Source organism: Hypanus sabinus, unplaced genomic scaffold (genome assembly GCF_030144855.1).
Source record: "Hypanus sabinus isolate sHypSab1 unplaced genomic scaffold, sHypSab1.hap1 scaffold_279, whole genome shotgun sequence".
NCBI lineage: Eukaryota > Metazoa > Chordata > Chondrichthyes > Myliobatiformes > Dasyatidae > Hypanus > Hypanus sabinus.
Genome location: NW_026780928.1, coordinates 150,780 through 172,500, shown reverse-complemented (window position 1 = coordinate 172,500; position 21,721 = coordinate 150,780). Strand labels below are relative to the sequence as shown.

Here is a 21,721-nt window from a genome sequence, read left to right as displayed (position 1 = left end):
TATTCATAAATTCGCTCTCTAAGAATCTTCTCCATTTGCTTACCCACTGCTGATTGAAGACTCACTGGCTTGTAATTCTCAGGACTATCCCTATTGCATTTCTTGAACAAAAATATAGCATTCGCTGTCATTCAATCCCCAGGCGCCCAGTGATGACGCACATATCATGTCCAAAAGGGCAGTAATATCTTTGTCCGCTTTCTCTAATTACATGGGGGTATATACCTTCTATCACTGGTGAAAGGTTTATTTTAGTGTTTAACAAATTTCCAACGCATAAATCTTTACGTAAGTATGTCCCACTATACCCGCCTTTTTACGCTGGATGCACGTTCATCAAGGTCTCGCTTGCTGGTGAATACCGAAACAAAGTATCATTAAAGACCTTCAAAGCCTCCTTGCAATCCAGAGATATGTCCCACCCTTTCTCTCGTTACCCTTCTGTTCTTCATGTACCTTAATGCGACTCTCCAAGGTATTCTCATGTCCCTTTCTAATTCTTCTAATTCCTACTACTTTCCTTTCTGGCTACATTGTGACTTTCCAGAGCCTTGTCTGATTATTTCTTCCTGAAACTGAAGTATCTTTCTCTCTTCTTCTTCTTGACGATGTGATCCATATCTCTTGTCAACCAGGGGTTACTTCAGACTCGCTTCCGTTCCTAGCCACGATGAAACAAGCCGACACTGAACCGCAATCAACTTTTCCATCAGCAGCCATTCGTTGTGCATTTCAGGCAGCAAACAATTTTACAAATTGGACTCCATGTGCCTACCTGATAGCACCAATTAACTACATTCCATAGTATCATCTACTATCCAGTGTAAGGTTATATTACATATCGAATAGTTGACCCGCGAGAGGACTGTTAAAGTTTCTGATACTAGACTCTGAATGGACTGTTCTGTCGTTCGCCTGCAGACTTATGGAGAAATTTCTATCACATCTGAACCTTTTAACCTCAGGAAGTGCCAATGAATATTTGGAAAGTTTAAGTTGCCTGCGACAGGAACCACGTTAATATGACACACTGGCCAAAATCTATCTCCTGATCAGGACCTCGCTGTCTCCGGACTTTTTGTTCTTTTGAGATAGTCTGCGGGGTGTGCGGTCTCCCAAGCGAGTGATTGGTCAGTTTCTGCCTCTGCGTTCTACTCACAGTCCACCGGTAGACAATCTCTCCGCTGTTTCTTCCCTTTCAGCAGCTGTGTTACTATCACACTCTCTGTGTGATACTCTAATCACAGTCTCCCGATAGACAATCTCTCCGCTGTTTCTTCCCTTTCTGCAGCTGTGTTACTATCACTCTCTCCATGTGATACTCTAGTCACAGTCTACCGATAGACAACCTCTCCGCTGTTTCTTCCCTTTCTGCAGCTGTCTGACTATCACTCTCCCCGTGTGATACTCTACTCACAGTCTACCGATAGACAACCTCTCCGCTGTTTCTTCCCTTTCAGCAGCTGTGTTACTATCACACTCTCCGTGTGATACTCTAATCACAGTCTACCGATAGACAATCTCTCCGCTGTTTCTTCCCTTTCTGCAGCTGTTTTACTATCACTCTCTCCGTGTGTTTCAACGACACTCCCTTTACTCTCTTTTACCCGACTCTGTCAGTTTTGAAACATCTGGACCCGGGTAAGTACAGAAGCTATTCCCGCCCTTCTGTTTGTCAAGTCTCTGTGATAGTTTGGAGTGATTCACACAAAGTAACAATCACGCCAGTTTATTGAGCGTTTCCCGAATTTCCTACCTAAACTGTATAAAGTATGTCACCTTCCTTAATTTTGCAATTTCAGGGTTACCAGGCTGATAGTAGTCTGAATTCATGACCTACTCATTTTGTAAAACTGTTTGATTAGAAATTTCCGCTGAATTGCAATTGTAGCGGGCGTTATCTACATAGATGGTCATTTAATGTAAACACTTACTTCATTCCATTCTTCAGTTCCTTTCCGAATTTCCTCTGTGTCAGTGTGTAGATACTAGTATTGGTGCACATATTCAGAATTTGCAACATGAACCCAAGTTGTTGTAGTGTATATACCGGGGAATTCAAATATCTGTCCTGATACAAATAGTTTTCCGTTTGCTATTTCAAGGAATGACCTGCATAGGGTATCCAAAATAAAATGAATTTAGCTGATACAGCAAACAACAAAATCATCGATTTTCTGCGGTTTTCTCTCTCGGTATCCTGCTGATTTTCACTGCTGTTCCGAAGACCTCTGCGGACTCTATTTGCCACAATGATAGGTCTCACTGTTAACGCATTGAACACCAGAATTAAGCCGATAGGTAGCAACAGTGTTAAAATGCGGTCCAACACTTCGTATCCTCTCAACACGGGGGCGCACCGCCACGACGTGTTGTCAGTGATGACGTAAGGTTCAACAGCAAAGTTAAACGGGACACATCTCCCGCAGCTCACTATAACAACAGTCACCATGACGACTCTTGCTGTTCTCTCAGTGCAGTATCGTTCCCGAGGATTCCGGTTTATCGCGATGAAACGATCGAAAGTAAAACTGACTGTAAACCAAACAGAACAGTCCCCGGTGACAACGTGAAATACAAGAGCCAGAGGGCATACAGGAGTGAGGAGCAGGGATCTGGAATAAATGCAGATTTTGTTGGTCTGATCCACCAAAGCGAAACGGAGAACCACCATCAGATCCGCTGTCGCCATTCCAGCATGGTAACGGGTGATGCATTTGGAGAGTCCGCATTTTCCCCCGAGATAGGATCACGATCGCCGTTAAATTGACTGTAAGAAGTTTTCAGGAAAAAAAAAAGCATCAACACAGAATTATCTTCAGTTGCAACTATCTGAATACCCACCATTCTTCCAACGCTATGCAGGGGTTGTGATGGAAAATAACTGGGTCTTTGAGTCTCAACAGTAGAGGCCTGGACACACACAGTTTTAATAATAAGGGATTTATTTACAAGGGGAAGTCGGGTCAAGACAAGCAACTACAATACACAGGAAGTGGTGTGGGGACAGGGTACGGTTACACAAAGAACAAGGGAAAAACACTACGATAGCTATCCCCCTTGACCTTGGATAGCCGCGGCTCCCTTACCAGGACAAACGATAGACCTTCCCAAACATAAATCAATGCTCTTACCTGCAATGAGGTGGTCTGTAAGAGAGAGCGAGCCAAGGACAAGTCTCACCTTGTATAGCATGGGGCTGGGCGAGATAATCCAATTAAGGTGAACAATAATTTAGGTGTGCATTGATTAGTTGGGAGGGTCCAAATGTTCATGGGCATGTGCTGTGTCCTCCGACCAGCCAGCTGGCAGTGCACCAAATGTTGATTGGCATGTGGTGTGTCCTCCGAACAGACAGGTGGCAGTGCAACAAATGTTGATTGGCATGTGGTGTGTCCTCCGAACAGCCTGGTGGCAGTGCAGCAAATGTTGATTGGCATGTGGTGTGTCCTCCGAACAGCCAGGTGGCAGTGCACCAAATGTTGATTGGCATGTGGTGTGTCCTCCGAACAGCCAGGTGGCAGTGCCCCAAATGTTGATTGGCATGTGGTGTGTCCTCCGAACAGCCAGGTGGCAGTGCACCAAATGTTGATTGGCATGTGGTGTGTCCTCCGAACAGCCAGGTGGCAGTGCACCAAATGTTGATTGGCATGTGGTGTGTCCTCCGAACAGCCAGGTGGCAGTGCCCCAAATGTTGATTGGCATGTGGTGTGTCCTCCGAACAGCCAGGTGGCAGTGCCCCAAATGTTGATTGGCATGTGGTGTGTCCTCCGACCCGCCAGGTGGCAGTGCACCAAATGTTGATTGGCATGTGGTGTGTCCTCCGACCCGCCAGGTGGCAGAGCACCAAATGTTGATTGGCATGTGGTGTGTCCTCCGAACAGCCAGGTGGCAGTGCCCCAAATGTTGATTGGCATGTGGTGTGTCCTCCGACCCGCCAGGTGGCAGTGCACCAAATGTTGATTGGCATGTGGTGTGTCCTCCGACCCGCCAGGTGGCAGAGCACCAAATGTTGATTGGCATGTGGTGAGTCCTCCGACCCGCCAGGTGGCAGTGCACCAAATGTTGATTGGCATGTGGTGTGTCCTCCGACCCGCCAGGTGGCAGTGCACCAAATGTTGATTGGCATGTGGTGTGTCCTCCGAACAGCCAGGTGGCAGTGCACCAAATGTTGATTGGCATGTGGTGTGTCCTCCGACCCGCCAGGTTTCAGTGCACCAAATGTTGATTGGCATGTGGTGTGTCCTCCGACCCGCCAGGTGGCAGTGCACCAAATGTTGATTGGCATGTGGTGTGTCCTCCGAACAGCCAGGTGGCAGTGCATCTGTCATGTGGCCGGTATCTCTCGATATAGCAGGGCAGAGTTTCTTTTTGGAAATAAATAAAAACGGAAATCCATAATGTCCCGGCTTCATCGGTGCACCCCGGCTGGAGGGACAGCAACGTACCGGAGTTGCCGACCTTCCGACAGTTTGGTGCGGGGCATCTGATTACCACGACGCACGTACCCCTGAACGGTAGATCATTTCATAATTAACACCATTTCAATTATCAGAGATGAAACAGCGGAAGGGTTAAATTAAAGTGAAATTAATGAGGTCCAAAGCACAAGTTACAATTTAGTGATAATGCAAGAACTGACCTGCGTGTCGATTTTCGACTGGGAGGTCGTTTGAAAAAAGCTGCCGATCTGGAAAAAGCGACCACTGTCGCTTCAGAAAGCCGAGCAAGATCAGTCTATGAAGCTGTGGCCATATCGGCAACAACGTATTTGACAAAAGAGAAAAAAAATCACCGTATCGGAAAAATAAGGACACCGAAACTGAGGGTAGCATTCGTGCTGATAAAATTCCGAACAGCGCAGCGAAACAAAAAGCAGGACGACGGCACCATATATTTAGTGACCAACTCCAGCATCTAACCAGGGACACCGATCGCTACAATTGCAGGATAGAAAATGCTCGGGTTGTAGTAAATCGCTGCCTATTCTATATTCCGTCACAAGCAGGGTTCAGTTGTCCGGAACGCTCCAACTGCTCATATTGACCGGTGATCAGTTTTACAGAGTTATAAGCAACAGAGAGCAATTCCACTGAGGTAATTATTCTGATTATGACGTCAGTCACATTCTGACCCCGGGAGTGTGTGATGGGACGGTGTGGAGGGAGATTCACTCTGTGTCTGACCCCGGGAGTGTGAGATGGGACGGTGTGGAGAGAGATTCACTCTGTGTCTGACCCCGGGAGTGTGTGATGGGACGGAGTGGAGGGAGATTCACTCTGTGTCTGACCCCGGGAGTGTGTGATGGGACGGAGTGGAGGGAGATTCACTCTGTGTCTGACCCCGGGAGTGTGTGATGGGACGGTGTGGAGAGAGATTCACTCTGTGTCAGACCCCGGGAGTGTGTGCTGGGACGGTGTGGAGGGAGATTCACTCTGTGTCTGACCCTGGGAGTGTGTGATGGGACGGAGTGGATGGAGCTTCACTCTGTGTCTGACCCCGGGAGTGTGTGATGGGACGGTGAGGAGGGAGATTACCTCTGTGTCTGACCCCGGGAGTGTGTGATGGGACGGCGTGGAGGGAGATTCCCTCTGTGTCTGACACTGGGAGTGTGTGATGGTACGGTGCGGAGGGAGATTCACTCTGTGTCTGACCCGGGAGTGTGTGATGGGACGGTGTGGAGGGAGATTCACTCTGTGTCTGACCCTGGGACTGTGTGATGGGACGGAGTGGATGGAGCTTCACTCTGTCTCTGACCCCGGGAGTGGGTGATGGGACGGTGAGGAGGGAGATTCCCTCTGTGTCTGACCCCGGGAGTGTGTGATGGGACGGTGTGGAGGGAGATTCAGTCTGTGTCTGACCCCGGGAGTGTATGATGGGACGGTGTGGAGAGAGATTCACTCTGTGACTGACCCCAGGAGTGTGTAAGGGGACGGTGTGGAGGGAGATTCCCTCTGTGTCTGACCCCGGGAGTGTGTGCAGGGAGATTCACTCTGTGTCTGACCCCGAGAGTGTGTGATGGGACGGAGTGGAGGGAGATTCACTCTGTGTCTGACCCTGGGAGTGTGTGATGGGACGGTGTGGAGGGAGAATCCCTCTGTGTCTGACCCAGGGAGTGTGTGATGGGACGGTGTGGAGGGAGATTCCCTCTGTGTCTGACCCCGGGAGTGTGTGATGTGACGGTGTGGAGGGAGATTCTCTCTGTTTCTGACCCCGGGAGTGTGTGATGGGACGGTGCAGAGGGAGATTCACTCTGATCTGTCCCCGGGAGTGTGTGATGGGACGGCGTGGAGGGAGATTCATTCTGTGACTGTCCCCGGGGGAGTGTGATGGGACGGTGAGGAGGGAGATTCCCTCTGTGTCTGACCCCGGGTGTGTGTGATGGTACGGTGCGGAGGGAGATTCACTCTGTATCTGACCCTGGGAGTGTGTGATGGTACGGTGCGGAGGGAGATTCACTCTGTATCTGACCCTGGGAGTGTGTGATGGGACGGTGTGGGGGGAGATTCACTCTGTCTCTGACCCCGGGAGTGTGTGATGGGACGGTGTGGAGGGAGATTCACTCTGTGTCTGACCCCCGGAGTGTGTGATGGGACGGCGTGGAGGGAGATTCACTCTGTTTCTGACCCCGGGAGTGTGTGGTGGGACGGTGCAGAGGGAGATTCACTCTGTTTTGTCCCCGGGAGTGTGTCATGGGACGGTGTGGAGGGAGATTCACTCTGTGTCTGACCAAGGGAGTGTGTGATGGGACGGCGTGGAGGGTGATTCACTCTGTGTTTCACGCCGGTATTCCACCCTCCATCCGTCTGGTATTCGGGACCTCAGTGACTCACGTCTGATATTCTGGAGGATAATAACTGTCTGCGTGGTACAGGAGGGGTTAATTTTAGGCGAGATCCTGGGCACCCAGACTCTGCCAGTCTGACCTCCCTCAGCCTGGAGCTGAGACACTACTGTGTCAGTGTGAGGAGCTCCGACCCACTGTGGCGGTGCACAGAGTGCGGGGGGCAGCAGAAACCTCAAACAAACTCAAGTCCGACACCAAGGCAGGAAGTTACAGCGGTTTATTGATTTCATCATGATAAATGCAAATTAAACAGTATGTGAGCTGCTGTCTTGCGGGAGTAAATAAGCTGTTGTAGCGATGTACTACATACAGAGTTAGAGACAACGACACGCAGTCGGTCAGTCTGTTCCAGACTAGTTTATTCAAACTTCGCGGTGCTGGCATTTACTCCCTGGGTATTTGTGAGCCGGTGCGCCTGTGCAGAAAGTGGGTCGACACACTGTTCCCGACTCACTCACAGTCACTCACAATTAACTGACCGGCGACAACGGGTGACCGGTAGATTAATCAGTCCCGTTCCTCCCCGTCACTCTGCATCCAATCACACTCCGGGGCCGTGTCCGGGATCGCTGCGGATCCAAGGTCATTGCCGAGGTATTTGTCAATTTAACACCATTATATCGGCCGGACAGCCGAATGCCCCGTCCTCGCTCACAGTCACTCACAATTAACTGACCGGCGACAACGGGTGACCGGTAGATTAATCAGTCCCGTTCCTCCCCGTCACTCTGCATCCAATCACACTCCGGGGCCGTGTCCGGGATCGCTGCGGATCCAAGGTCATTGCCGAGGTATTTGTCAATTTAACATCATTATATCGGCCAGACAGCCGAATGCACCGTCCTCGCTCACAGTCACTCACAATTAAATGACCGGTAGATTAATCAGTCCCGTTCCTCCCCGTCACTCTGCATCCAATCACACTCCGGGGCCGTGTCCGGGATCACTGCGGATCCAAGGTCATTGCCGAGGTATTTGTCAATTTAACACCATTATATCGGCCAGACAGCCGAATGCCCCGTCCTCAGCAGAGGGGGCAAAAGGATTCTCTCCCGGGACACCGGTGTCCCAGACTGAGCCCCGACACCCCGGGCTCCTCCTGTCCGGGTAATTCCCTGGGGTGTCACGCGGGAGGGAGAGTCTCGGACCCGCACATCCGGCGGAAGTGGCGCCGCCGGACAGCGGGCGGAAATACGTCACGGCGGGAGCGCTTCCGAGATCACCGAGCTCGAGACCGGAGCCGGTTCCGTTAAAACCGTTGGGAATCTGCCCCGGCGCGTGGCCATTAAAGGTAAGGGCGGGAGTTAAAGGGGAGGGGTGAGTTAAAGGGGAGGGGGAGGGGTAGTTAAAGGGGAGTGTGAGGGGTAGTTAAAGGGGAGGGCGGAGTGTTAAAGGGGAGGGGTAGTTAAAGGGGAGGGCGGGGAGTCGGCTCCATCCCGCGGGCGGGGATGTTCACACATTCAGATGTTCACACGGTCACTCTCAGTCCGGGTCTGGGTTCCTGTAGAGATCTCAGTTCCTTCATCCCGGTCTCACTGAACCGATTCCCCACATTCAGATGTTCACAGATCCACTCTCAGTCCGGGTCTGGGTTCCTGTAGAGATCTCAGTTCCTTCTCCCCGGTCTCACTGAACCGATTCACCACATTCAGATGTTCACAGATCCACTCTCAGTCCGGGTCTGGGTTCCTGTAGAGATCTCAGTTCCTTCATCCTGGTCTCACTGAACCGATTCACCACATTCAGATGTTCACAGATCCACCATCAGCCCGGGTCTGGTTTCCTGTAGAGATCTCAGTTCCTTCATCCCGGTCTCACTGAACCGATTCTCCACATTCAGATGTTCACAGATCCACCATCAGCCCGGGTCTGGGTTCCTGCAGAGATCTCAGTTCCTTCATCCCGGTCTCACTGAACCGATTCCCCACATTCAGATGTCCACAGATCCACTCTCAGTCCGGGTCTGGGTTCCTGCAGAGATCTCAGTTCCTTCATCCCGGTCTCACTGAACCGATTCACCACATTCAGATGTTCACAGATCCACTCTCAGTCCGGGTCTGGGTTCCTGTAGAGATCTCAGTTCCTTCATCGCGGTCTCACTGAACCGATTCACCACATTCAGATGTTCACAGATCCACTCTCAGTCCGGGTCTGACTCCCTGCAGAGATCTCAGTTCCTTCATCCCGGTCCCACTGAACCGATTCACCACATTCAGATGTTCACAGATCCACTCTCAGTCTGGGTCTGACTCCCTGCAGAGATCTCAGTTCCTTCATCCCGGTCCCACTGAACCGATTCACCACATTCAGATGTTCACAGATCCACTCTCAGTCCGGGTCTGACTCCCTGTAGAGATCTCAGTTCCTTCTCCCTGGTCTCACTGAACCGATTCACCACATTCAGATGTTCACAGATCCACTCTCAGTCCGGGTCTGGGTTCCTGTATAGATCTCAGTTCCTTCATCCCGGTCTCACTGAACCGATTCACCACATTCAGATGTTCACAGATCCACTCTCAGTCCGGGTCTGACTCCCTGTAGAGGTCTCAGTTCCTTCTCCCCGGTCTCACTGAACCGATTCCCCACATTCAGATGTTCACAGATCCACTCTCAGTCCGGGTCTGGGTTCCTGTAGAGATCTCAGTTCCTTCATCCCGGTCTCACTGAACCGATTCCCCACATTCAGATGTTCACAGATCCACTCTCAGTCCGGGTCTGGGTTCCTGTAGAGATCTCAGTTCCTTCATCCCGGTCTCACTGAACCGATTCACCACATTCAGATGTTCACAGATCCACTCTCAGTCCGGATCTGACTCCCTGTAGAGATCTCAGTTCCTTCATCCCGGTCTCACTGAACTGATTCTCCCCCAGCCTGAAACAGATGGGAGAATGAAGATGGAATAAAGAGATCACACAACAGTGTCAGTAACAGGGGACCGGGGTTAATGTTTCAACAACACTCACAGACAAATATCACCAGAAAACCCGCGGATCCGCTGATATTTTATCACATTGAACATTAACACAAACACTCACCGGATCCACACCAGACTCGGGAGGGTCAGTATGAGGCGGCGGAGATCGGGGACAGATCGGTCTGTCAGAGAGTTGAATCCCAGGTTCAGCTCCGTCAGTGATGGTTTTGTACTGAGAGCGGAGACGAGATCCTCAGCACCAGAATCTGTGAGACCGACACCCCCCATCCTGAAGATGAGAGAGAGTGAGGGTGAAGGACACAGAGAGACAGGAGACGGTACAGATCCCCAGTGTTTATCAGTAACACAATTACTGATCACATTAATGTTCAGTGTCAGACACCCAGTGACTGTAAACACAATCTCCCACAGTCTGGAGATGAGAGAGAGTCAGGGTGAAGGACACAGAGAGACAGGAGATGGTACAGATCCCCAGTGTTTATCAGTAACACTATTACTGATGACATTAATGTTCAGTGTCAGACACCCAGTGACTGTAAACACAATCTCCCACAGTCTGGTACTTACCACAGTTTCTGTATTTTACACTCCGCGTTCCTCAGAGCCGACAACACCAGTTTCACTCCTGAATCTCCCAGGTCATTAACACTCAGGTGCAGCTCCGTCAGTGATGGTTTTGTACTGAGAGCGGAGACGAGATCCTCGGCACCGGAATCTGTGAGACCGACATACCCCAGCCTGGAGATGAGAGAGAGTGAGGGTGAAGGATACAGAGAGACAGGAGACGGTACAAATCCCCAGTGTTTATCTGTAACACAATTACTGATCACATTAATGTTCAGTGTCAGACACCCAGTGACTGTAAACACAATCTCCCTCAGTCTGGAGATGAGAGAGAGTGAGGGTGAAGGACACAGAGAGACAGGAGACGGTACAGATCCCCAGTGTTTATCAGTAACACAATTACTGATCACATTGATGTTCAGTGTCAGACACCCAGTGACTGTAAACACAATCTCCCACAGCCTGGTACTTACCGCAGTTTCTGTATTTTACACTCCGGGTTCCTCAGAGCCGACAACACCAGTTTCACTCCTGAGTCTCCCAGTTTATTACCAGTCAGGTTCAGCTCCGTCAGTGATGGGTTTGTACTGAGAGCGGAGGCGAGTTCCTCGGCCCCAGAATCTGTGAGACCGACATCCCCCAGCCTGGAGATGAGAGAGAGTGAGGGTGAAGGACACAGAGAGACAGGAGACGGTACAGATCCCCTGTGTTCATCAGTAACACTATTACTGATCACATTAATGTTCAGTGTCAGACACCCAGTGACTGAAAGCACAATCTCCCACAGTCTGGTACTTACCGCAGTTTCTGTATTTTACACTCCGGGTTCCTCAGAGCCGCAGATACAAGTCTCAGTTTTGAATCTCCCAGTTCATCAACACTCAGGTACAGCTCCGTCAGTGATCGATTTGTTCTGAGAGCGGAGACGAGATCCTCGGCACCAGAATCTGTGAGACCGACTCTCTCCAGCCTGGAGATGAGAGAGAGTGAGGGTGAAGGACACAGAGAGACAGGAGACGGTACAAATCCCCAGTGTTTATCAGTAACACAATTACTGATCACATTAATGTTCAGTGTCAGACACCCAGTGAATGTAAACACAATGTCCCACAGTCTGGTACTTACTCCAGTTTCTGCATTTTACACTCCGGGTTCCCCAGAGCCAAAAACACCAGCTTCGCTCCTGAATATCCCGGTTCATAATAATTCAGGTCCAGCTCCGTCAAGGATGGTTTTGTACTCAGAAAGGAGACGAGATCCTCGGCCCCAGAATCTGTGAGTCCGACACGGGTCAGCCTGGAGATGAGAGAGAGTGAGGGTGAAGGACACAGAGAGACAGGAGACGGTACAAATCCCCAGTGTTTATCAGTAACACAATTACTGATCACATTAATGTTCAGTGTCAGACACCCAGTGACTGTAAACACAATCTCCCACAGTCTGGTACTTACCACAGTTTCTGTATTTTACACTCCGGGTTCCTCAGAGCCGACAACACCAGTTTCACTCCTGAATCTCCCAGGTCATTCTCCCCAAGTCTAAACACAAACAGACAAATTGGTGAACAAAGTGAATCAAACCGTGGGTCTGAGGGTAATTCTCTCACGCGGATATTTCAGGAAACATTAAAACCTTCCGTTAATCACTGATCGGAGTTCCCATCACTGTCAATGTCCCTCACTGCCCAGTTCCACGGTATTCAACCAATGTCAGTCATTTAGTCTGTTGCTGTGACCCTGTGAACTCCACATATTCTGTCTCGTTCTCTGTTGGCTAGAGAAGGGTTACTGACCACAGAGTGTCAGAAGGGGCAGGGATGAAGGTGATACAGCCCCACAGTGAGGAAGCTTTGTGAATCGGGATATGTCGATGGGAGATGGAGGAAGAGACCCCACCTGAGGGAACGGATGGAAGCACACAAGAGGAAAAGGATGGGGAAAAGAGTTCCCACAGGAGAAAGCGGGATGGGGAAGAGAGATCCCACAGGTGGAAGGGAGATGGGGAAGAGAGATCCCAAACGTGGAAGGGGTGGGGAAGAGAGATCCCACAGGAGGAAGGGGGATGGGGAAGAGAGATCCCACAGGAGGAAGGGTGATGGGGAAGAGAGATCCCACAGGAGGAAGGGGGATGGGGAAGAGATATCCCAGTCGGAAGCGGAATCAGCAAGAAGATCCCACAGGAGAAGGGAAAGGCGATGAGAGAACCCACAGGAGCAAGTTGGGAAGAGAGATCACATAGGAGGAAGGGGGATGGGACAGAGATTTACCACAGGAGGAAGCAGAATCAGGAAGAGAGATCCAACAGGAGGAAGGGGGATGGGGAAGAGCGATCCCACAAGAGGAAGGGGGATTGGGAAGAGAAATTTCAGAGGAGGAAGGGGGATGGGGAAGACAGATCTGACAGAAAGAAGGAGAATTGGGAACAGAGATCCAACATGTGGATGGGGGATGCGGAAAAGAGATCCCAGAGGAGGAAGGGGTACTGGGAAGAAACATCCCTCAGGAGGGAGGGGGACAGGAAAGAGAGATCCTGCGGGAGGAATGGGAATGGGAAGGAGAGATACCACAGGAGGAAGAAGATGGGGAAGAGAGATCCCTCAGGAGGAAGGCGAATGGGGGAGATACCACAGGAGGAAGAAGATGGGGAAGAGAGATCCCTCAGGAGGAAGCGGGCTGGGGAAGAGAGATCCTACGGGAGGAAGGGGAATGAGAAAGAGAATTCCCATAGGAGCAAGGCGGATGGAGAAGAGAGATCCCGCAGGGGGAAGAGAGATGGGGAGTAGAGATCCCACAGGAGGATGGGGGATGGGGAACAGAGATCCAACAGGACGGGGGATTGGGGAAGAGAGATCCCACAGGAGGATGGGGGATGGAGAAAAGAGATCCCACAGGAGGAAGGCGGATGGGAAGGGAGATCCCACACGAGGATGAGGAAGAGATATCCCAGTTAGAAGCGGAATCAGCAAGAGAGATCCTACAGGAGAAGGGGAAGGCGATAACAGATCCCACAGGAGCAAGTTGGGAAGAGAGATCACATAGGAGGAAGGGGGATGGGAAAGAGAGTTACCACTGGAGGAAGAGGGATGCGGCAGATAGATCCCACAGGAAGAAGGGGGATGGGGAAGAAATTTCCGGCAGGAGGAAGTGGATGGGGAAGAAAGATCCCACATGAGGAAGGGGGATTGGGAAGAGAAATCTCACAGGAGGAAGGGGATGGGGAAGAGAGATCCCACAGGAGGAAGGAGAATGGGGAAGAGAGGTCCCACAGGAGGAACGGGGATGTGGAAGAGAGATCCGACAGAAAGAGGAAGAATTGGGAACAGAGATCCGACATGTGGAAGGGGGATGCGAAAAAGAGATCCCAGAGGAGGAAGGGGTACTGGGAAGACAGATCCCACAGTTGGAAGGTGGATGCTGAAGAAACATCCCACAGGAGGGAGGGGGATAGGAAAGACTGATCCTGCGGGTGCAATGGGAATGGGAATGAGCGATCCCACAGGCGGAAGACTGATGGGGAAGGGAGATCTCACAGGAGGAAGGGGGATGGGGAAGAGGTCCCTTAGGAGGAAGGCAATGGGGAAGAGATATCACATATTAGGAACGAGAATGGGGAAGAGAGATCCAACAGGAGGAAGGGGATGAAGAAGAGAGATCCCTTAGGAGGAAGGGGGCTGGGGATGAGAGATCCCACAGGAAGAAGGGGGATGTGGAATTTCAACCTGAGGGTGAATTGGGAGAAACACTTTGGTGCTGGACCCCAGGATAGGGAGTTTGTAGAGTGCCTACGGGATGCATTCTTGGAACAGCTTGTACGAGAGCCGACCAGGGACAAGGCTATTCTGGATTTAGGCTTGTGTAATGAACAGGATTTGATAAGCGATGTTGAAGTTAGGGAGCCATTATGAGGTAGTGACCATATTATTATGGGGAAGAGAGAAATTGCAGAAGAATTTAATGAGTACTTTAGATCTGTTTTCACTAAGGAAGACACAAGCAATCTCCCAGATGTATGGATGGGCCAAGGACATAGGGTAACAGAGGAAATGAAACAGATTGACATTAGGATGGAAACGGTGACGAGAAGACTGATGGGACTGAAGGCTGACAGATCCCCAGGTCCAGACGGTCTGCATCCGAGGGTACTAAAGGAGGTGGCCCTGGAAATTGCGGATGCATTGTAATCATTTTCCAATGTTCCTTAGATTCAGGATCAGTTCCTGAGGATTGGAGAATGGCTAATGTTATCCCGCATTTTAAGAAAGGAGGGAGGGAGAAAACAGAGATCTATCGACCAGTCAGCTTGATATCGGTTGTGGGGAAGATGCTAGAGTCCATTATTAAGGAAGAAATAGTGGCATATCTAGATAGCAGTGATAGGATTGGGCCGAGCCAGCATGGATTTACCAAGGGTAAACCATGCTTGACTAATCTGTTGGAGTTTTTCGAGGATGTAACTAGGAAGTTAGACGGGTGAGATCCAGTGGATGTAGTGTACCCCGATTTTCAGAAGGCATTTGATAAGGTCCCACGTAGGTAACTGGTGGGTAAAATCAAAGCTCAGGGCATCGGGGGGAAGACATTGACATGGATAGAAAACTGCTTGGCAGATAGAAAGCAAAGGGTAACAGTGAATGGGTGTTTCTCAGAATGGCAGGTGGTGACTAGTGGGGTGCAAGAGGGCTCGGTATTGGGACCACAACTGTTTACAATTTACATCAACGATTTGGATGAAGGCATTGAGAATAACTTCAGCAAATTTGCTGATGATACTAAGCTGGGTGGCAGTGTGACATGCGATGAGGATGTTAGGAGAATTCAGGGTGACTTGGATAGGCTGGGTGAGTGGGCAGATACTTGGCAGATGGCGTTTAATGTGAATAAGTGTGAGGTTATCCACTTTGGGAGTAAGAACAGGAAGGCAGATTATTATCTGAACGGTGTAGAGTTAGGTAAGGGAGAAATACAAAATCTAGGAGTCCATGTTCATCAGTCACTGAAGGTGAATGAGCAAGTACAGCAGGCAGTGAAGAAGGCTAATGGAATGTTGGCCTTTATTACAAAGGGAATTGAGTACAAGAGCAGGGAAAAAGAGATCCCACTGGAGGTAGGGGGATGGGAAAGAGAGATTCCACAGGACGAAAGAGATGGGGATGAGAGATCCCACAGTATGAAGGGGATGGGGAAGAAATATCCCACAGGAAGAAGGGGGATGGGAAAGAGATATCCCACAGGATGAAGGGGATGGGGAAGAGAGATCCCACAGGTGGAAGGGGGATAGGAAAGAGACATCCTGCAGGAGGAAAGGGCATTTGTAAAAGTGATCCCATAGGAGGAAGGGGGACTGGGAAGACATATCTCACAGCAGGAAGGAGGATGGGGAAGAGCTCCCATAGGTGTTGGGGGTTTGGGGAAGATAGATCACACTCGAGGAAGGGGGATAGGAAAGAGTGATCCTACGGGAGGAATGGGAATGGGAAGGAGAGATCCCACAGGAGGAAGGCAGATGGGGATGGGAGATCCCACAGGAGGAAGGGGCTGGGGAAGAGAAATCCCACAGACGGAAGCGGGATGGGGAAGACAGTTCCCACAGGAGGAAGTGGGATGGGGAACAGAGTTCCCACACATCGAAGGGGGATAGAAAAGAGAGATCCTACGGGAGAAAGGGGATGGGGAAGAGAGATCCCACAGGAGGAAGGGGGATGGGGAAAATGATCGCTTGGGAGGAAGGGGGATGGGTAAAGGAGGTCACACAGGAGGAAGGGGGATGGGGAAGAGATATCCCACAGGAAAAAGGGGGATGGGGAAGAGGTATCCCACAGGAAAAAGGGGGATGGGGAAGAGGTATCCCACAGGAGGAAGGGGGATTCGGAAATGAATTCCTTCAGGTGGAAGTGGAATGGGGAAGAGAGATCCCACAGGAGGAAGGGGGATAGGTGAAGGAGGTTCCGCACGAGGAAGGCGGATGGGGAAGAGAGATCCCACAGGAGGAAGGGGATGAGTTATCGAGATCCAAGAGGAGAAAGGGGATGGGGAAGAGAGATCCCTCATGAAGAAGAGTGATGGGGATGAGAAATCCCACAGGCGGATGGGAATGGGGAAGAGAGATCCCACAGTAAGGGGGATGAGGAAAATGATCCAACAGGAGGAACGGGATGGGGAAGAGAGATACCACAGGAGGAAAGGGATCCGGAAGTGAGATCACACAGGAGGAAGGGGGATGGGGAAGAGAGATCCTATAGGAGGAAGGGTGATGGGGAAAGTGATCCGATAGGGGGAAGGGGATGGGGAAGAGAGATTCCACAGGAGGAAAGGGATCGGGAAGAGATATCCCATAGGAGGATGGGGATTGGAAAGAGAGATCCCACAGGAGGAAGGGGGTTGGTGAAGAGAGATCCCACAGGAGGAAGGGGTTGGGTTATCGAGATCCAAGAGAGAAAGTGGATGGGGAAGAGAGATCCCTCATGAAGAAGAGTGATGGGGATGAGGGATCCCACAGGAGGATGGGAATGGGGAAGTGAGATCCCACAGGAGGAAGGGGGATGGGAAGATATATCCTACACGAGGAAGGGGATGGGGAATAGTGATCCCACAGGAGTAAGCTGAATGGAAAGAGAGATCGCACAGGAGGACAGGGGATTGGGAAGAGAGATCCCACAGGAGGAAGGGGGATGGGTAAAGGAGATCCCACAGGAGGAAGGGGGATAGGGAAGATAGATCCCACAGGATGAAGGGGAAGGGTTATCGAGATCCAAGAGGAGAAAGGGAATGGGGAAGAGAGATTCCTCATGAAGAAGAGTGATGGGGATGAGAGATCCTACAGGAGAATGGGAATGGGGAAAGTGATCCGACAGGAGGAAGGGGATTGGGAAGAGAGATCCCACAGGAGGAAGGGGAATGGGTAAAGGAGATCCCACACGAGGAAGGGGGATGGGGAAGAGAGATCCCACAGGAGGGAGGGGATGGGTTATCGAGATCCAATAGGAGAAAGGGGATGGGGAAGAGAGATCCCTCATGAAGAAGAGTGATGGGGATGAGAGATCCCACAGGAGGATGGGAATGGGGAAGAGAGATCCCACAGGAGGAAGGGGGATGGGTGAAGGAGATCCCACACGAGGAAGGGGGATGGGGAAGGGAGATCCCACAGGAGGAAGGGGATGGGTGAACGAGATCCAAGAGGAGAAAGGGGTTGGGGAAGAGAGATCCCTCATGAAGAGTGACGGGGATGAGAGATCCCACAGGCGGATGGGAATGGGGAAGAGAGATCCCACAGTAAGGGGGATGAGGAAAGTGAACCGACAGGAGGAAGGGAATGGGGAAGAGAGATACCACAGGACAAAAGCGATCGGGAAGGGATATCACACAGGAGGAAGGGGGATGGGAAAGAGAGATCCTATAGGAGGACGGGTGATGTGGAAGAGGGATCCCACAGTAGGAAGCAGATTCAGGAAGAGAGTTCCAACAGGAGGTAGGGGGATGGGAAAGAGAGATCCTATAGGAGGACGGGTGATGTGGAAAGTGATCCGACAGGAGGAAGTGGGATGAGAAGAAATTTCCGGCAGGAGGAAGTGGATGGGGAAGAGGGATCCCACAGTAGGAAGCAGATTCAGGAAGAGAGTTCCAACAGGAGGTCGGGGGATGGGAAAGAGAGATTCCACAGGACGGAAGAGATGGGGATGAGGGATGCCACAGGCAGAAGGAGAAAGGTGAAGAGATATCCCACAGAAGGAAGGAGATCGCGAAAAGAGATCCCTCAGGAGGAAGGGGGATGGGGAAGAGAGATCCCACAGGAGGAAGGGGTTGGGTGAAGGAGATCCCACACGAGGAAGGGGGATGGGGAAGGGAGATCCCACAGGAGGAAGGGGATGGGTGAACGAGATCCAAGAGGAGAAATGGGATGGGAAAGAGAGATCCCTCATTAAGAAGAGTGACGGGGATGAGAGATCCCACAGGAGAATAGGAATGGTGGAGAGAGATCCCACAGGAGGAAAGCGATCGGGAAGGGATATCACACAGGAGGAAGGGGGATGGGAAAGAGAGATCCTATAGGAGGACGGATGATGTGGAAAGTGATCCGACAGGAGGAAGTGGGATGGGAAAAAAAATTCCGGCAGGAGGAAGTGGATAGGGAAGAGGGATCCCACAGTAGGAAGCAGATTCAGGAAGAGAGTTCCAACAGGAGGTAGGGGGATGGGAAAGAGAGATTCCACGGGACGAAAGAGATGGGGATGAGGGATGCCACAGGCAGAAGGAGAAAGGGGAAGAGATATCCCACAGGAGGAAGGAGATCGCGAAAAGAGATCCCTCAGGAGGAAGGGGTTGGGAAGAGAGATCCCGCAGTATGAAGCTGAATCAGGAAGAGAGATCCCACAGGAGGAAGGGGTTGGGAAGAGAGATCCCACAGGAGGAAGTGGATAGGGAAGGGAGATCCCACAGCAGGAACGGGTGTGTGGAAGAGAAATCTGACCAGAGGATGGGTAATGGCTAAGAGAAATCCAACAGGAATAATCGGGATGGGGAAGAGTGATCGCACAGGATGAAGGGGGTGGCATTTGTCACAATACATCTCAATCTGATTTACTGCAGTTTTACCCAAATCCGTTTACTTGGAAACAGCACAATGGAACAGTTTTAGAGTTCTGAGTGAGAGATAAACCAAGTTACCTCAACTCCTGGCACTTGTTCAGCCCGGGTCCCAGCCGCTGGATTCCTTCACACTGAATGTGGCAGCCCTGCAGGTCGAGTTCTTTTATAGTATCACAGAGTCCGATTGCATGAGACAGGACCGCGCAGTCAACCGGGGTCAGTGTCATTCCACGGAATGAAAGTGTTTTCAGAGATCCCAGTGCGGCCTGAGCCAGTCCACGATTCTGAGACTCAAACAGGTAGTGCAATGTGTTCAGGAGTCTCCTTCTCCCAATGTCATCAGTGTTTCCACTCTGGCCTTTAACCTCCTCCTTCACCCAGTCAATCACCCGGCAGGTTGTTTGATGAGGAAATGGACCCAGAAACTCCTCCAGGCCCCGAGCTGTCATTGGGTTGGAGAGACCAGCAACAAATCGGAGAAAGACCTCAAATCGCCCATCTGTTGTGTTGTGGGCTCCAGTGAGGAATTTCAGGATATCCTCGGGATGTACAGTCAGGAATTGTGCGACTGCAGCTACAAACTCTTGGATGGTGAGGTGTGGGAATGTGTACACCACACTGTGGGCAGAATCCTCTCTCTCCAAAAGCTCCATCAGGAACCCGGACAGGAACTGGGAAGGCTGCAGATTGAACTTGATCAAATCTCCGTCTGCAAACACAATCTTCTTCTCGGACACTCCTCTGTAGGCCATCTGACCCACCCTGAGAAACACATCACGGGGTCTCTCAATCTCACGGCCGTGATTTTTTAGGATATTGTAAATATAGTAGGAGTACAGTTGGGTGATGGTCTTGGGAACTCTCTGCGGGTCCCTGACTCTTTGTGTGAAGAAGGGGCCCAGTGCCAGAGCGAGGATCCAGCAGTAGGAGGGGTTGTAGCTCATAGTGTACAGGATCTCATTCTCCTGCACGTGTTTGAAAAGAGCTGCTGCCACCATCTGATCTTCAAAATGTTTGCTGAAATATTCCTTCCGTTCCTCACCAACAAATCCCAGGATTTCAGCCCGGACACCGATCTTCGCTTTTTCCAATAAATGTAACACAGAGGGGCGTGTGGTCACCAGCACTGAACACCCTGGGAGCAGCTTGCCCTGGATTAAACTGTACACAATGTCAGACACCTTGCACCGGAATTCAGGATCTGTGCATGAGGCCTGAGGGTCTATGTTTCTCCGGCTGTCAGCAAAATCAATTGTGTCGTTGAATTCATCCAAGCCATCAAATATAAACAGCATTCCCTCTGGGTTCTTCCACAGTGATTTCAGGACATTCCCAAGGTAAGGATAGAAACACAGCACCAGGTTCGAGAGATTGATTGTACAATTGATCGTGTTTAAATCTCGGAACTTGAAACTGAAGACGAACTGGAACTGTTGGTAAATTTTTCCCGTGGCCCAATCATAAACAATCTTTTGTACCATTGTTGTTTTCCCGATCCCTGGGACTCCGGCCACTGCTGCCGAACTCCCAGATTTGGATTTACTCCGGGAAAAGCTGCTCTGGAACAACTGATCAGTCCGGATTTTTTCCAGCTCTCTGCGGAGATGTTCCTCTCTCCACTCCTCGTGGTCTCTGCCTCTTGCCAGCAGCTCGTGTTCCACCAGTCTCCGATCTCGAAGAGTAGAAATGACCGTGAGCTTTGTGTATCGATCAACCAGCTGGAAAACCTTCACCTTCTCCCTCATCAGGATCGTGTTCACTCTCAGTGTTTCAGTTTGTGCCCGCAGAGTCTCCTTGTGTTTCTGTTGAACATCTTCATGGGAACAGAGAACACGGTCAAAATGTTAACTAGCTCAACTGACAAAGAACTTTATAACTACATTCCAATATTCAGTGTTTGAGATTACATGAATTAATTCAATGCTTCCATGGATATTAGGACAGAAAGTAAAATTCTGTCCACAGACATAGGAACTGACAGCGATGATTGTCTCAGAAAAATATCTAATCCTCATATTCTGACACTAATTACTGATGAAGGTGAACATTCCCCTGATATCCTATTGCAATCCTGACTGCACTCCCGTTACAAAGTTTCACTATATTTAAAGCATTGTTGCGTCATTAACAGATGATGTTAATGTTGATCTGGTGTGGAAATATGGAGAGCAGGACAACGTGCATTTTGGCAAAGCTACACACTGGGGTGTCCCGGGTGTCCACTGCTCTTGCATCAAAACAAGAGCAGAATATGCCGGAAATGCTCAAGTCTGGCAGTGCCTGGGGGACAATCGCAGTGAACTTGCGAATGACAAGAAAGAAACTGGCTAGTTTGCAGTCACAGTGATGGAGGATTGGTGGGAAGATGGAATCTCTGTTAATGGAAGAAACCACAAGCGTCTGAAGTCTTGACAACTGCTACTCATCAGTCTTGCTGTGGGGGTGTGGGGCTCTGTCTAATGAGGCCTCCGTCTGTCAGAGTCGACTGAGGATGTCCTGCCCCTGCAAGCTGGGACACTCCGATATGGAGAGGAAGCTTCTGCCGATGTTGCAAGCTCCCTCTCTCCCTGCATCTGATGTACACAAAGGAACGGCAGAGACTGACACAGCTTGGCACCAGAGGTGTTTCAGGAGATGCCAGTCTGCGTTGAACACCATTTAAGACTGCCTCAGGGGATCCAGATCCACTGGGTTTACTCCCAAACTCTTCCCCATGAGGGGTACAGTTACAGAGTAGTGGATGTTTGAGGTCAGAGCTTTCCTGTTGCTGGGTGAGCTGCCAATCTCGGCCG

The 21,721-nt window shown here is 50.6% G+C and overlaps 1 protein-coding gene and 1 long non-coding RNA gene across 4 annotated transcripts in view; both read right to left on the bottom strand.

The window, feature by feature from the left end:
- Positions 1 to 3,343, bottom strand: part of LOC132388222 (uncharacterized) — a 13,137-nt gene extending 9,794 nt beyond the window's left edge. Inside the window, exon 1 of the long non-coding RNA XR_009510185.1 lies at positions 1,935 to 3,343. This is a non-coding gene — a long non-coding RNA (uncharacterized LOC132388222). The remainder of the gene's footprint in view (positions 1 to 1,934) is intronic.
- Positions 3,344 to 7,049: 3,706 nt separating this feature from the next.
- Positions 7,050 to 19,433, bottom strand: LOC132388223 (ribonuclease inhibitor-like). Of its 3 annotated transcripts, XM_059960565.1 has the most exons (8): positions 19,008 to 19,433; positions 11,799 to 11,885; positions 11,473 to 11,643; positions 11,147 to 11,317; positions 10,821 to 10,991; positions 10,351 to 10,521; positions 9,884 to 10,051; positions 7,050 to 9,719 (listed from the first exon to the last, which is right to left on the bottom strand). In XM_059960565.1, the coding sequence occupies exons 1-8, from the start codon at positions 19,376 to 19,378 to the stop codon at positions 9,632 to 9,634; spliced, it is 1,398 nt and encodes a 465-aa protein (XP_059816548.1). In that variant the 5' UTR covers positions 19,379 to 19,433; the 3' UTR covers positions 7,050 to 9,631. The 3 variants fall into 3 exon arrangements, with proteins under 3 accessions (XP_059816548.1, XP_059816549.1, XP_059816550.1); XM_059960566.1 differs by lacking the exon at positions 10,821 to 10,991; XM_059960567.1 differs by lacking the exon at positions 11,473 to 11,643.
- Between the last annotated feature and the right edge of the window lie 2,288 nt (positions 19,434 to 21,721).

Coding starts and splice junctions, on each gene's coding strand:
- LOC132388223 (XM_059960565.1), bottom strand. CDS start 19,378: ATGACAGCTCGGGGCCTGGAGGAGTTTCTGGGTCCATTTCCTCATCAA. Junction 11,886..19,007: donor AACAAGTGCCAGGAGTTGAG/GTAACTTGGTTT, acceptor GTTTGTGTTTAG/ACTTGGGGAGAATGACCTGG. Junction 11,644..11,798: donor TGTAAAATACAGAAACTGTG/GTAAGTACCAGA, acceptor TCTCATCTCCAG/GCTGACCCGTGTCGGACTCA.